Source organism: Amblyomma maculatum, chromosome 1 (genome assembly GCF_055883805.1).
Source record: "Amblyomma maculatum isolate TAMU_Amacu chromosome 1, ASM5588380v1, whole genome shotgun sequence".
In the NCBI taxonomy this organism is placed as follows: domain Eukaryota; kingdom Metazoa; phylum Arthropoda; class Arachnida; order Ixodida; family Ixodidae; genus Amblyomma; species Amblyomma maculatum.
The window spans coordinates 78,617,571-78,632,264 of record NC_139344.1 but is presented as its reverse complement, the minus strand read 5'-3'; the positions used below and the strand labels follow the sequence as shown (position 1 = coordinate 78,632,264).

At 44.7% G+C, this 14,694-nt stretch overlaps 1 protein-coding gene across 1 annotated transcript in view; it reads left to right on the top strand.

Moving 5' to 3' along the window:
* LOC146202866 (aromatic-L-amino-acid decarboxylase-like) overlaps positions 1-14,694 on the top strand; it is a 93,350-nt gene that overhangs the window by 26,627 nt on the left and 52,029 nt on the right. Inside the window, exon 11 of the mRNA XM_084588397.1 lies at positions 8,950-9,051. Coding sequence (XP_084444523.1) covers positions 8,950-9,051 — 102 coding nt within the window. The remainder of the gene's footprint in view (positions 1-8,949; positions 9,052-14,694) is intronic.

Sequence of the window (14,694 nt, the reverse complement as noted above, 5' to 3'; positions counted from 1 at the left end):
CAAGACGTCTTTGTCAATAAGGTTTATGCTGGCTCAGCATGTGCCGCATATGCTCCGGCGAAATGGCGACAACCTGATATATCACCGCGGTAACGTGCCCACGCCGAGGGTTCCACTGCCGCGCGTACCTTTCTTATTTATTTATTTATTTATTTATTTATTTATTTATTTATTTATTTATTTATTTATTTATTTATTTATTTATTTATTTATTTATTTATTTATTTGTTTGTTTGTTTGTTTATTTATTTGTTTATTTATTTAAATACCTCATAGGTTCCAAACATGGAGCATTTGAATTCGCACATTGAATGATTCGAAGTATAAGAAATTTATATGCCAAAATCTTTGTGCTACAGGAGGCGTGTCGGAGAGCTCGTTTTAGAAAGTGTTTACCCACTGCACTGTTTGTAATAATGCAGATATGGTGGTCCCAGTACAGATTGCTCGTAAAATGTAATACAAAATATTTGTGCTCGGTAAAACGTTCAAGCTGTGCCCCAACGAGTAAGCGCTGAAAGATGAGCGGTTACTTTTTTAGTCACCCACATGATAACATTTTTTTTTATTTGACCGACATCTGCCATGTGTCACACCAGACCAATAGCCTAATTCCGTGTTAAGTTCTACCTTGCCATCCTCGGAGTTAATAATATTATATAAGATACAATCGTCCGCGAAGAGTCTGACCTGGCATTTTAGTCCATCAACGATATCATTTATGAAGAGCAAGAAGAGCAAAGGGCTCAGTACAGAGCCCCGTGGAACATCTGATGCAACTGACATTTCTGATTCGAGGTGATATAGGTATCTGGTTGTATCCAAGTATCCAATCACAAAGAAGGTTATTTTTTAATATGTCCCGTAGTTTTATCATAAATTTAGAGCGCGAGATTTTATCGAATGCTTTGGTGAAATTGAGGAGTATTGCATCAATTTGACTGCAATCTTTAATAGCTAAGGCAAAATCATAAACGGTTTCTACAAACTGGGCTATCGTAGAGAAGCCATGCCTGAAGCCGCGTTCTGCTGGGAGCAGGATCGACAGTGTGTTCAAAAGAAGAAATAATGTTTTTAAATCTTGCGTCCTAGCAGCTTACAACATGTGCTTCTTACAGCTCCTGCCTATACTTGATCTCGCAATATAATTTCAGCACTGGGAAAGGCAGAGGAGCCCTTGCAATTGTGCTTCTAAGTACCTCTCCCCCCTGCGCTCTATAATGGAGAATTGTGCTCATACTTACCGGTATCGCTCAAGAGGAAAGTATACAACAGTTGCGTCTTGCCTGTACTCACCTATGGGGCTGAAACGTGGAGGCTAACCAAGAGAGTTCTACTTAAGTTGAGGACAACTCAGAGGGCTATGGAACGAAAAATGGTAGGGGTAACACTAAGAGATAGGAAGCGTGCAGATTGGGTCAGAGAAATAACTCAAGTTACCGACATTCTAGTGGAAATTAAGAAGAAGAAATGGACATGGGCAGGACATGTAGTGCGAAGAGAGGATAACCGATGGTCGCTGAGGGTAACAAACTGGATTCCAAGGGAAGGAAAGCGTAGCAGGGGGCGGCAGAAAGTTAGGTGGGCGGATGAGATTAAGAAGTTCGCAGGGGTCAAGTGGATGCAGCTAGCACAGAATCGGGTTAAGTGGAGAAATATGGGAGAGGCCTTCGCCCTGCAGTGGGCATAATCAGGCTGATGATGATGATAATGATGACTGTCACCCCCGCCAATTTTGGGGGCGAGCGGCGCGTAGGAGCACAATTGCCTATTGTAGTGTTCGTGATCCTGATTGGACCGGAGTGCATCTGCTTCTCGCAGTGCGGCAAACATCTTGTGAGACGAAGTATAGTTTGCGCTGTAGAGCCACGAACCCGATTATTCCTCCCCGTAGTGCGTGAGGGGGTTGGACTGCACTGCAGAAGTCTAGGTGGCTTTGACTGCAGTACGCTAGCCCGCCTAAAAACAAATAAAACAGGATGTCAATATGATCACAGTGCAAATTTAGTACCAGTGAAAAGGAAAAGCGGATGCCAAAAGGGGGAAAGTGGCGGCATATTGCAAATTATTTGTTTTTGTCTCATGCATACATTTCTGTAGGCTTCGACAATGACCCTTAGTTGACTTGAAGGCAGTGCCTGTCTTGTGCTCTTTGATCCTCTCGCTGTGCAATCACGTAATCATGAGCTTTAGAATACGGAGACCCTATCGGTTAGGGAGATAAGGTAATAGCGGCGTGCAAGTAGGTGTGCCCAGTATAATTACTGCACCCCTCGCCTATTCATCGCAATACTCGGCGCGTGCGCATTGTCCACGCTCTATTACCCTATCCCACTAAGCAGTAGGGGCCCCCTATTCCAAAGCTCCCTATTCTTGATGCCATTGATATAGTAGGGACCCGAACACTCCTCGACTTAAGTGTAAACTGCCAGCTCTTGTGGTCAACAAAAAATTTGTTTTATCAAACGTTATTACATATATCATAATATAGCTATAATTAGCTGAATTTCAGTAAACAGTCGTCCTTGTTTATTTTTAGTTAGTGCTCATTTGGGGGGGGGGGGGGGGGGGGTCCAACCTTGGAAACTAGTTATAAGTTGCAATGTGTAGATAAGTGAATGATGCCAATTTCATTTTTTTCCTTTTGAGATGAATTGATATTGCGAAAGAGACATGAAATTCACCAAGAGGCTATGTACTGCGCAGTATGCTAGCATGTATTCATGTTCACTTCGGCACTGAAGAGGCGGATACACCCTAAACTATGTGGGAAATGGGAGAAGGGGAGAGGGGGGTTGTAAAGGAACGTTGCCAGAAGAAAGGACCGAACGGGGCCAGTTTTATAGGCGCCTATGATGGTGTCCTCTTCCCCTCTTCCAATTCGATGCTCCACGGAGTCCTCATTTTATTTATTCACACGCGCGCGCACGTCGTCCGTGTGTGTGTGTATGGGGGGGGGGATAGAGTTTGACTGCGAGGACAAATGCTCCTCAAGACGCGTAGTTTCTGTTGCAACAAAATGTAGTCGGCGAACATGAAAGACACGAGTGGCCAGCACACTTTCTCCTCCACTGGTACTGTTGTAGATAAACTAAATGCAATGGAACATGGCACAAGCACTGCAGCGAGGCTTCGAAAGGAAAATAATAATAAAAAAAAAAGCAGTAGAAACGACGAAGGCGCAGGAACGGAAGCAGCAACACCACCTCTGCGCACGTGGTGATGGCAAGCCTATAAAAACGATGCTTTTGATAATTGTCGACCCAACAGGTACACTGCAAAGAGTCACCGAGACCGATGTCCTTGTTTCCAGCCTCACGAAACATGACGGGCACGGTGAAGTACATTGGACCGCTGTTTCTGAGCGCTAACGTTTCTTTGTCAATCAGGGAAACAATGAAGGTAGTAAGTGTAGTGAAAAAAGCGCACAAATAAAATAAACAAGCCCGTCCAAAAGAAAGCGGAAGTGCAGAACACACGTTGAGAACAAAGGAGAGAGGTGAGGTCATTTTAGTTGCTGCGGCCCTGCCAACTATTTTTTTTTTCTTCCCTCGGCTGGACTATCTTGCATGAGTACTCGGCGATGATTGAACGGGACTGAGGCGGCAAAGTCAAAGTAAAGTTTATTCACACTTTTATAACATTTTTTCCTGTCCTGCCTAAAATGTGGGAAATAAGCAAACAGCAATGTAGTGGGCCGATACCAGAGTTTAGCATCCGATGCATTCTTTATTATGTGTGCAGAGCGAAGCAGAATTTTAGCATTTCTGTTACCATTTTTATCTTTGTTGTGAACTCGTAAAATCTTCATATGCAATAAATTTGTGTGGCACGTAACAACCTCTTCTCCTCATTTCTTAATTCCATAGCATGAAATTTGAGTTTTCCTTCGAGGGTTTGCATGATACCGACCCTCTAACGCGCAAGACTTCAACGCCTCACTTTCAGTGTAAGACTGACTCGATAATAAGAATGCAGAGAGATTCTGTGTTGTCTCTTTATATCCCTAGCTGGTAGGTTGAAATTATCGTAGAACTGTTCTTTGAATTGCTGATTCCGCTTAGTCGTTTCTGTGGAAAGGAATAGGCCTCCTCTGTTCGTCGGTTCCCCGTGTTAGCGGTTATTCGCTTCTCTTGCGAGGCAGCCCCATGAGTTACGAAATGCCTGCTTTTGCCAAACAACACAAGCATAAACCATGTGTGTTACTAAAAAAAAAAAACTAAAAACGAGTAACGAAAGCCACTACTTGTACTGGACAAGAAGCACGTTTCGTTCGCCGGGGTACAGTGTTGACTGTAGCCGGGGCGCACCTCAGCTGCACGCGCGACAGCTCTGGCGGTGTTTCGGCACACAAACAGTATGACAAACTGAATGGTTGGTTGGTTTGTGGGGTTTAACATCCCAAAGCAACTCAGGCTATGAGAGACGCCGTAGTGGAGGACTCCGAAAATTTCGACCACCTGGGGTTCTTTAACGTGCACTGACATCGCACAGCACACGGGTGCCTTGCTTTTCGCCTCCATCGAAAAGCTGCCGCCGAGGCCGGGATTCGATCCCGCGTCCTTGGGAACAGTAGCAATGGGAGTGAATGACTGCGACATTGCAACTAGCGTGGAAAAACACAAAGGACAGCGACAAAAGGCACCGACGGAACACTAGCGTACTATCCCGTCGGTACCATTTGTCGCTGTTCGTGTTTTTCCACGCTAGTTGCAATATCGCAGTCATTAACGAATACACACCAACTAGCCCAACTGTCTTCCAAGGTCATACTGAATGGGAGATGATAAATCACAAAGCAACCAAGTGTACACTGTCCATGGACCTTTTTCTTTTTCAAGTAGCTCGACTGCGCATGCGTGAAGCGTCCTCGGACACCATTTTCGCCGGGATGCCACGCGAAAATAAGGAGGACTGCGCTGCACATCCTTTTCCGGGAAACGACGACCCTCGCTTCATCAACGCCACAAACTGCTGCACAATAATTGCGGGCAGTACTAGAATCTTCTAGCCCTTAGGAATGCACGCATTATATTCTCCCCGCATCCCGCAGCTTGCCTCAACAGAGAAGACGCGGCCAGGTTCGACAGCTTCCTGTTGTCATTTTCATGGTTTAACAGGGGAGGGAAGTGGGGTAGTGTATCAACGTATGTTCACAGGTGACTCACGCGTCTCCGCACCGGCTAGACAACACCAGCCCAACACTCTACCGTTTGGAAGATAAGCTCACCCCACTACTAGGAATGAATTTGTGCACACATTCTTGGCAACCCGTCCTGTCAATAGTACTTCCGCTGATGCCCTCAAGAAGGGTGGGCTATAGAAAAAAGGTCCATGTGCAGAGGTCACCAGACTTGATTAGTCACAGAGGGGAAGACAGGCACAATACACCAGCTATTGTTCCACAGTCCCCCTCCATGACAAATCCATGGTGCGGCGTCCCACGCCTAGTCAACCCACCCCTGCACAATAGTTCGACTCAACCACTCGACCCGACCCACCAGTGTTTACCTCCCTCGCCCAATGGAAAGGAAATTTGGGCAGAGAGAAAACGTAGTAGAAACATAATACCCTCTCATAAATGCCCCCTACCCCCCCCCCCCCCCCCTCGATTCAGGATTTTTGTAGCGCCAAGTTCGTAATTTTACTCAACTGCGACATCGTTAGTCCACATACTTTTCATAGATGGCGCTACCTACTACATTTATCGCATTTAATTACAGTAACAGATGGGCAGTTAAAGTATTTAAATACCTGTACTTAAAAAGCGTTGACTCACAATGGAGGAAAAGAACTAGGAAACTAACTAGTAAGTATGCTGGTCACAAGGACGGAGAAATAAAGAGCGTTAAGCAACAGGTGAAAACACAGAAGGTAAAAATTGGATAAATTCGATGGAAAAGAAACAGGGTGTGGAATTATACCGAAAGTGGAAAATGCAGATCAGGAAGGAAGCTTTCTTTGATAACTCAAGAGGCAGTGCCCTACTTTTTGAATCTAGATCAGGGTGCCTTAGAGCACGCAGCTACAAAAAGAAATTTAACAATTGAGATGACGCATGTGCTGTATGTGGTAACTCCAGTGAAACAATTGACCATATTATGCTTGAATGTAATGGTATCCATCCGGAAGTTGATTCAGGCGCAATCACTGTTCCTGAAGCTCTGGGGTTTAGAGATACCAGTGGCCGGGCGAATAAACCGGCGGTGGAAACTAGCAAAAAACGACTGGAAGATTGGTGGCTTAAAAGCAGAGAAGTGACATAATGTTAGTAATGTGGAAACAAAAATTAAATAAATAGAATGATGGTTTAGTTACCCTTTCTAAATCAGTAATGAAGATATAGGAAGAAAAATGAGCATGATAGCTACTGCTACCACCCCGTTTCAAAGGGGACGCTCCTAAATCCCATTCATCCATCCATCCATCGCACGTGGCTCTGCTATTTCATTATTATTTGTTTTTTGTAGACTTTGTAGTTGATAATTTTTACCACTTGAATAAAGGAACGAAAGCCTGAAACGTTAAGTTACGTTCGCCAGAAAAAAAACAAGCCATGGAGCATTTCAAACGGGCTTAAAGAGCTCGCGCGCTTCAAGAGAACCACGAAAAAATTAACTGCAATCACCCTGACCGTGCACATTCCTCGGATGTCGTAGAGCAAAACCGATGCTTATCCTCTGACAGCGAAGTGTAGAGCTTTTCCACGCGAAACCTCAGCACCGCTAAAAGCTTCTTACTTGAAGAGTTTAGCATTTTCTTTTAGCCATTTTACAAAAAACGCCCAACTTTGATCATAAATAACTTTTACACTAAATGAAGCAGACAGACGATATTTCCAGGAAAAAGCAAACCCTGCATAACATCCAACTGTGCCAAAAATCTCCGCAGCGCAATGCATATCTTGAAAGTTATTGTGTATATAATTACCTGTTTTGTACACTTTTCAAAGGCGCGTGGCTAATAAACTATGCGATACACGCTGATAAAAATGCTTAACTTTGTTCATTAGCATCTAATCTCAAATCACCTCGAACGGTTTTTTTCTAGGTGCAAAAAGTTTCGCACAATTTTGCATTTCCTGAGACAAATAGAGCTGAAAAGCCGTTTCTTACCTTTGTGTTTTTCTTTACAACTTAAACATATTTGCAGCTATTTATATACCAAATGCACCATTCAAAAGCAGAGAAAATCAGCTTTACGACGAAATTAAAATCACATTTATAAACTAAACGAGTGAGGCACAGTAGACGTATGAATATCACCAAAAATGTCGTCTCTTCACCGCTGGAGCGGGACCGCCACCTTAAGTATACATTTGGAAGGTCGTCCTGGCTGGCTGCTTTCCGCGTATCTAAATTTGGTAACAGCCTAAATACACCAGCCGTTTGTGGAATGAATCCTGTAAGGCTCACAATTTAGAGTGGTTCCGCGGGAAGGTTTTTTTTTTTTTTTTTTTTAGGAAACCGGGAGAAAATTCTGCTTTACCCGGTTATTCAGTAACTCGTTCGAATTGCAAAAAGATCGGGTAGCACCAGAGGTACACATGGCAACTGAAGACGGCCTACGTTTCTTCCCTCTCAACTCAGACACCGGCTGTACAGACCTTCGCCAGCGTAAGCGTCGCCAGCCAACCCGGCTCGGTCGTTTACTCACGGTATATTATTATAACAACGTGGTTTACTTTTATTGCCGTTTGCCCCCTCGTCAGACCTAAAAAAAAAGAAAAAATGAGAAGAGTGGAAAGGGAGACGCAGCGTGGTCCCCTGCATGGCTGAACGAAAACTCCACTTCTTTGGGAACCACTAATAGCCCTCTACAGCTGAAGTAATATGCTCGAGGCGATGCAATGTGCAGGAACTAGGGCGAACGCCCTGCATCGCGCGGATCGCCGGCGGCGCGAAAGCGGGAATTTTATGAAATATCATGTAAATCATCAGCTCACTTGTTGACAAACTGCATGCAGTATGCATGTACACTGAGTTGTATTTCCTCTACATGACGCACGCATTTGATAGCCCTTTTCTGAGCCCCTTTCTGAGGTCATTTAATTAGAGAGCAACAGACCACTCTGAAGTTATTGACCGAATTTGTAGAAATTTTTGTATGGTATTCTGACAGTGCCATGCTATATCATTGAAGTACTCTACCTATGTACATATCATTGTGTTCGTGCATGTCATGCGAAATTTTAACTGAATGTGCGCACGTCCAAGGGTATCGAATATAGTGTGTTTTACTTAGTACTCTTAGTAAGTTTTTTTTTTTAAAATCAAGCTATAGAAATGCGATTTTTCGGCACAGCATTATTATTAGCACAGTGCGCCAGAATTCAGCGAAGACATGCTACCTAGCAAGCTCGTTAACTCATATTATTCTGAATGATTAAAATTTTAACCCATACTGCGCAGTGTCCTTATTTATCTAGAGACTCGTAACCCACAGTAATAACCGTTTCTGTTTTTAAATTTCCAAACTGTCATTCACGTTGCCGCTGAAGCATGAGGAATTTCGGGACCACACAAGGCAAAACCAAAACTGAGCGGTCGCGGAGAGTTGCGCCTATGAGCACGCGTCACATGGCGGCATTTTCGACATTCTATGTACTGTTATTAATATTACTTGCAGTGGGCAACAAGCCACTCAGTAAATAGTAAGAACAACAAGTAGTTAAACATTTAGCTATTCAGTATTAGTTATCTAGCCTGCTGTTAGCACATGATAGCTGTATTCTAATGCACAACACCGATGACAATACAGTGCCGAAAAAGTGTTGTAACTTAGAAAAAAAAAAGAGGCTTATTTTAAAAACTGGTGACAGTTTTAGATGAACCACTGTTATAAATCGAAGCATTTAGAACCTCATGCACCAGCACAGCATGCGTGAGATTTTCGTAACTCGTCTGATCACGCTTCTCGCATAATCATATGATGAATGTTTCTGCGCAGCAAATTAACCTCGCAAGAGAATTCGAAGCCCTGGTGAACGAGAACAAGAACTTCGAAGTTGTAGTTCCTGTCACAATGGCCCTGGTGTGTTTTAGGTTCAAGGTATGTGCAATATTCTTTTTTACACCCACTTATATCCATGCACGGACATATTACTATCTACGAAAATTATTACTGCGTAGCCATCATAAACTATGAGGTCAAATCACTGATATCATCTGCTCGCCCTTGAATATAGCACTTGTTCCGAGACATCTTCCCAAGGAAATCAGGACAGTTTTTATCGACGGAGTCTGTATGTATATGGAGAGCGAAGTCTTTGCCCTCCAATGCCCCACCCACATCCTGGACGGACGGACGGACGGACGGACGGACGGACGGACGGACGGACGGACGGACGGACGGACGGACGGACGGACGGATGGATGGATGGATGGATGGACGGACGGATGGACGGACGGACGGACGGACGGACGGATGGATGGATGGATGGATGGATGGATGGATGGATGGATGGATGGATGGATGGATGGATGGATGGATGGATGGATGGATGGATGGATGGATGGATGGATGGATGGATGGATGGATGGATGGATGGATGGATGGATGGATGGATGGATGGATGGATGGATGGATGGATGGATGGATGGATGGATGGATGGATGGATGGATGGATGGATGGATGGATGGATGGATGGATGGATGGATGGATGGATGGATGGATGGATGGATGGATGGATGGATGGATGGATGGATGGATGGATGGATGGATGGATGGATGGATGGATGGATGGATGGATGGATGGATGGATGGATGGATGGATGGATGGATGGATGGATGGATGGATGGATGGATGGATGGATGGATGGATGGATGGATGGATGGATGGATGGATGGATGGATGGATGGATGGATGGATGGATGGATGGATGGATGGATGGATGGATGGATGGATGGATGGATGGATGGATGGATGGATGGATGGATGGATGGATGGATGGATGGATGGATGGATGGATGGATGGATGGATGGATGGATGGATGGATGGATGGATGGATGGATGGATGGATGGATGGATGGATGGATGGATGGATGGATGGATGGATGGATGGATGGATGGATGGATGGATGGATGGATGGATGGATGGATGGATGGATGGATGGATGGATGGATGGATGGATGGATGGATGGATGGATGGATGGATGGATGGATGGATGGATGGATGGATGGATGGATGGATGGATGGATGGATGGATGGATGGATGGATGGATGGATGGATGGATGGATGGATGGATGGATGGATGGATGGATGGATGGATGGATGGATGGATGGATGGATGGATGGATGGATGGATGGATGGATGGATGGATGGATGGATGGATGGATGGATGGATGGATGGATGGATGGATGGATGGATGGATGGATGGATGGATGGATGGATGGATGGATGGATGGATGGATGGATGGATGGATGGAATATAGGAGCGTCCCCTCTGAAACGGGGTGGTAGCAGTAGTTATAACATGCTCATTTTTCTCCCTATATCTTAATTATTGATTTAGATTGGTTAACTAAACTATCATTCTATTTATTAAATTTTTGTTTCCACATTACTAACATTATGTCACTTCTCTGCTTTTAAGCCACCAATCTTCCAGCCGTTTTTTGCTAGTTTCCACCGCCGGTTTATTCGCCCGGCCACTGGTATCTCTAAACCCCAGAGCTTCAGGAACAGTGATTGCGCCTGAATCAACTTCAGGATGGATACCATTACATCCAAGTATAATATGGTCAATTGTTTCACTGGAGTTACCACATACAGCACATGCGTCATCTCAATTGTTAAATTTCTTTTTGTAGCTGCGTGCTCTAAGGCACCCTGATCTAGCTTCAAAAAGTAGGGCACTGCCTCTTGAGTTATCAAAGAAATCTTCCTTCCTGATCTGCATTTTATAGTTTTGGTATAATTCCACACTCTGTTTTTTTTTTTTTTTTTCATCGAATTGATCCAATTTTTACCTTCTGTGTTTTTAACCTGTTGCTTGATGCTCTTTATTTCTCCGTCCTTGTGACTAGCATACTTACTAGTTAGTTTCCTAGTTCTTTTCTTCCATTTTGAGTCAACGCTTTTTAGGTACAGCTATTTAAATACTTTAGCTGCCCATCTGTTACTATCCAATTTCCTCAGGCGTTCCTCATAAAATATTTTACTCCGAGCTTCCCGTACTTCGAAAGATGCCCAGCCCATATCTCCCTGTACCGCCTCATTTGTAGTATTGCCGTGGGCACCTATAGTGCCAATCGTCCAACGGATCTTTGATTTATTTCTAAAGTTGACTGTACATCTGATTTTAGGCACAAAACCGCATTTCCGAAAGTAAGTCCGGGTACCATAATTCCTTTCCAAATACCCCTCAAAACCCCATACCTGTTGTATCCCCACAATGCCCTATGCTTCATTATCCCGGCATTCCTTCGCCCTTTGGCCTTAAGTGATTGCTCATGCTTTCCAATGTATGTCAATCCTTCGTTTACCCATACCCCCAGATATTTATATTCTGCTACTCTGGGTATTTCATGGACTTGTATTTTAAGACCCTGATCAGTTGAGCCGTTGTAAATCATCAGACCCGACTTAACTGTGCTAAAACTGAAGCCTAGAGCGTCCCCTTCGTCTCCGCAATACTTAAATAGAGTTTGCAAATCTTCCAGGCTCTCAGCCAGCAGCACAATATCGTCTGCATACATCAAACCGGGGAGGCGCTGCTCTACCGCCTTTCCACCTAATCTACATGACAGGTTAAAACCTAAGTTACTGTCTTGTATCCTCCGTTCCAGGTTTATCATATAAAGCATGAACAGCAGCGGTGATAGAGGACAGCCTGTTTTAATCCTTTGCATACTTTGACATCTTCCGTACTTCTTATCCCTTCCCACGTAATATCTACTTTGTTATCCCGGTATATTTCCTGTAGAAACTCTATTGTCTCATAACCGATACCTTCTGCTTTTAATATGCCCCACATGAGTTCCCTGTTTACGTTGTCGTACGCCCCGTTTATGTCCAGGAGGGCCAAATACAAAGGTCTATTTTCCACTCTAGATATTCCGATGCATTGGGTAAGCACGAACAGGCTCTCATCTAAGCGCCTACCATTTCTAAAGCCGTTCTGAATGGATGGATGGATGGAATATAGGAGCGTCCCCTTTGAAACGGGGTAGTAGCAGTAGCTATCATGCTCATTTTTCTCCATATATCTTAGTTATTGATTTAGAATGGTTAACTAGACCATCATTCTATTTATTAAATTTTGCTCCTACATTACTAACATTATGTCACTTCTCTGCTTTTAAGCCACCGATCTTCCAGCCGTTTTTTGCTAGTTTCCACCGCCGGTTTATTCACCCGGCCACTGTTATCTCTAAACCCCAGAGCTTCAGGAACAGTGATTGCGCCTGCATCAACTTCAGGATGGATACCATTGCATTCGAGTATAACATGGTCAATTGTTTCACTGGAGTTTCCATATACAGCACATGATCCATCGTTAAACTTCTTTTTGTAGCTGCGTGTTCTAAGGCACCCTGATCTAGCTTCAAAAAGTAGGGCACTGCCTCTTGAGTTATTCATACCGCTAGGCGCGCCGCACGCGGTAGGAGCAGGAACTAGGCCCGGTTGGTCACGCCCGGATAGCCCGGTCTCGAGGGAGAGCGCGCTTCCACGGCCGCTCGATGGAAGCGCACTGGGTGCGGCCTGCCGCGTCGCGCCGCCGTCTATGGGCAAGCGCGTCCTTGAGGAGTTTACAGTTGCGCCCGCTATTTCTGCTGAGGGCGCCACTGTTCGGGGGCACGTCCGATTGCACGTGGCTACCGGAAACGGACTGACTGGCGACAGCGGGAGCTTCCGAAGCGTCAAATAGATGAGTTATTTCTTATATTAACTTTATTTCGCTTTCAGCTAGTAAGGTAAGGTGCAGCCTAAAGAATAGATTTTAGCTCTTTGTCCTAGCGGCCTGGTTTTTCGTGGCGGCAGCTAGGTTTTCTCAGCGTTTCATTCTTTAACTATTTTGTTTAGATAAATAATTTTTTTCTAGGCTATTGGCATTCGCAGAATTGATTTTAACGCGTGTTTGGTAGTCGTTTCTTGTGTCTTCTTGTGGCAGTTTGTATATTCTGAGAATTCGTAATAGGTATAGTTAAGTCGATACATGCTTCAGATGTGCAATCAAAAGAAGGTAAAGTGTACTCAGTGTGAGGCGCAGGTTAAGCTCAAGAAAACGCCCTTTGACTCTGTTGGTGAAGCGGAAGGCAGCGACTTTTTGTGTCGGTGTTGCGTGCTGAGTGCGCGCCTAGATAGATTTGATCAAGAAAGGGGCAGTTTAGTGTCTCATGGGGATGATTTAGAAAATTAAGTACGTTTGTTAAGGACAGAAAATCAGAAACTGTTTGGACAGCTTCCTCAAATAGAAAAAAAATGGCCGACTTTATCCTTGGAACCAACCAGGACGAATATTCCAGTGCGGGCCACGTGGCTGGGACCAGTATTGGCATGGAAGGCATAAGCAAAGTAGGTCAGGAGGATTTTGTCCTTGGAAACGAGGACGAACATTGCAGGGCGGGCAACGTGGCTGGGACCAGCACTGGCATGGAAGGCATAAGCAAAGTAGGTCAGGTGGATCCTAACCAACAGAGTTATTTAGAAGCAGCTACAAAGAAGCAGGAAAAAAAGGAAGAAGTAAGGAAGAATGAAAATCCCAGAGAAAAGGAAACAAATAACCGAAAGCAGGAGCCAACAGTTGGGAGAGGGAGAGAGAAGGCCCAGGTGCTTATCGCCAGAGATTCTAACATGAGCAGGTGCGAGCGAGATATCTTGGAACGTGTAAAGGGTGATAAGCGAGTGTTAGTGGGAGCCTTCCCAGGGAGCACAATGAGGGCAGTGCTGAAAGAGAGTAAAAATTGGCTGTTGAAAAGTTCCGCAGAGCGCAGTATGGTGATAGTAGCCGCGGGGCTAAACGATGTCCCAAATGATGACGCTGCAGGAGTGATGGAAAGTTTAGCTAACGGAGTTGACGATATCAGGGAGATAGCACAGCAAGCGCAGATAGTTGTATGCACAGTACCGGAGGTGCTAGGATTGAACGGAAAGCTGGAAACGGACGTGGTGACAGTTAATCAGGACATAAGAAAGTTAAGCCTGGAGAAGCGTTTCGAAGTGGTTGAGGTAAACAGGGAGATGCATAAAGCAGGTTTTGGTAGGGCTTTTCAGCGAGATGGCATTCATTTTAACAGAAGGGTGGGAGCAGAGATCAGCTGGCGCCTGGCAGGCAGGGCTGTAGCTTTTTTAGGGGGTCCGCGAGGACTCCGTGCACAGGGGTAGTTAGAAGTGAAGCAGAAGAAAGTGTAATAACAGAGGCTGAGCCCCAAAAACTGGCAAGGAGGAGGTCGAGAAAGAAAAGTACAAAAAAGAAATTTAGCACTAGGATCAGCTACATAAACATGCAAGGAGGTAGAAAAAGAGCAAAATGGCTAGAGATTGAACAGCAGTTGAAGGATGACAAATAGGTGTGTACGCTCTTTGCGAGACTCATCCCAGGGATCTAGAAGATCCGCTGTTTATAGATGGCTACGTCTGGGAAGGGTGCAACAGAACGAGAACGGAAAAAAAGGGTGGAGGGGTAGGTATGTTGATACACCAGGGAACAAATTGGCAAATAATTAAATCATCTTGTAAAGAA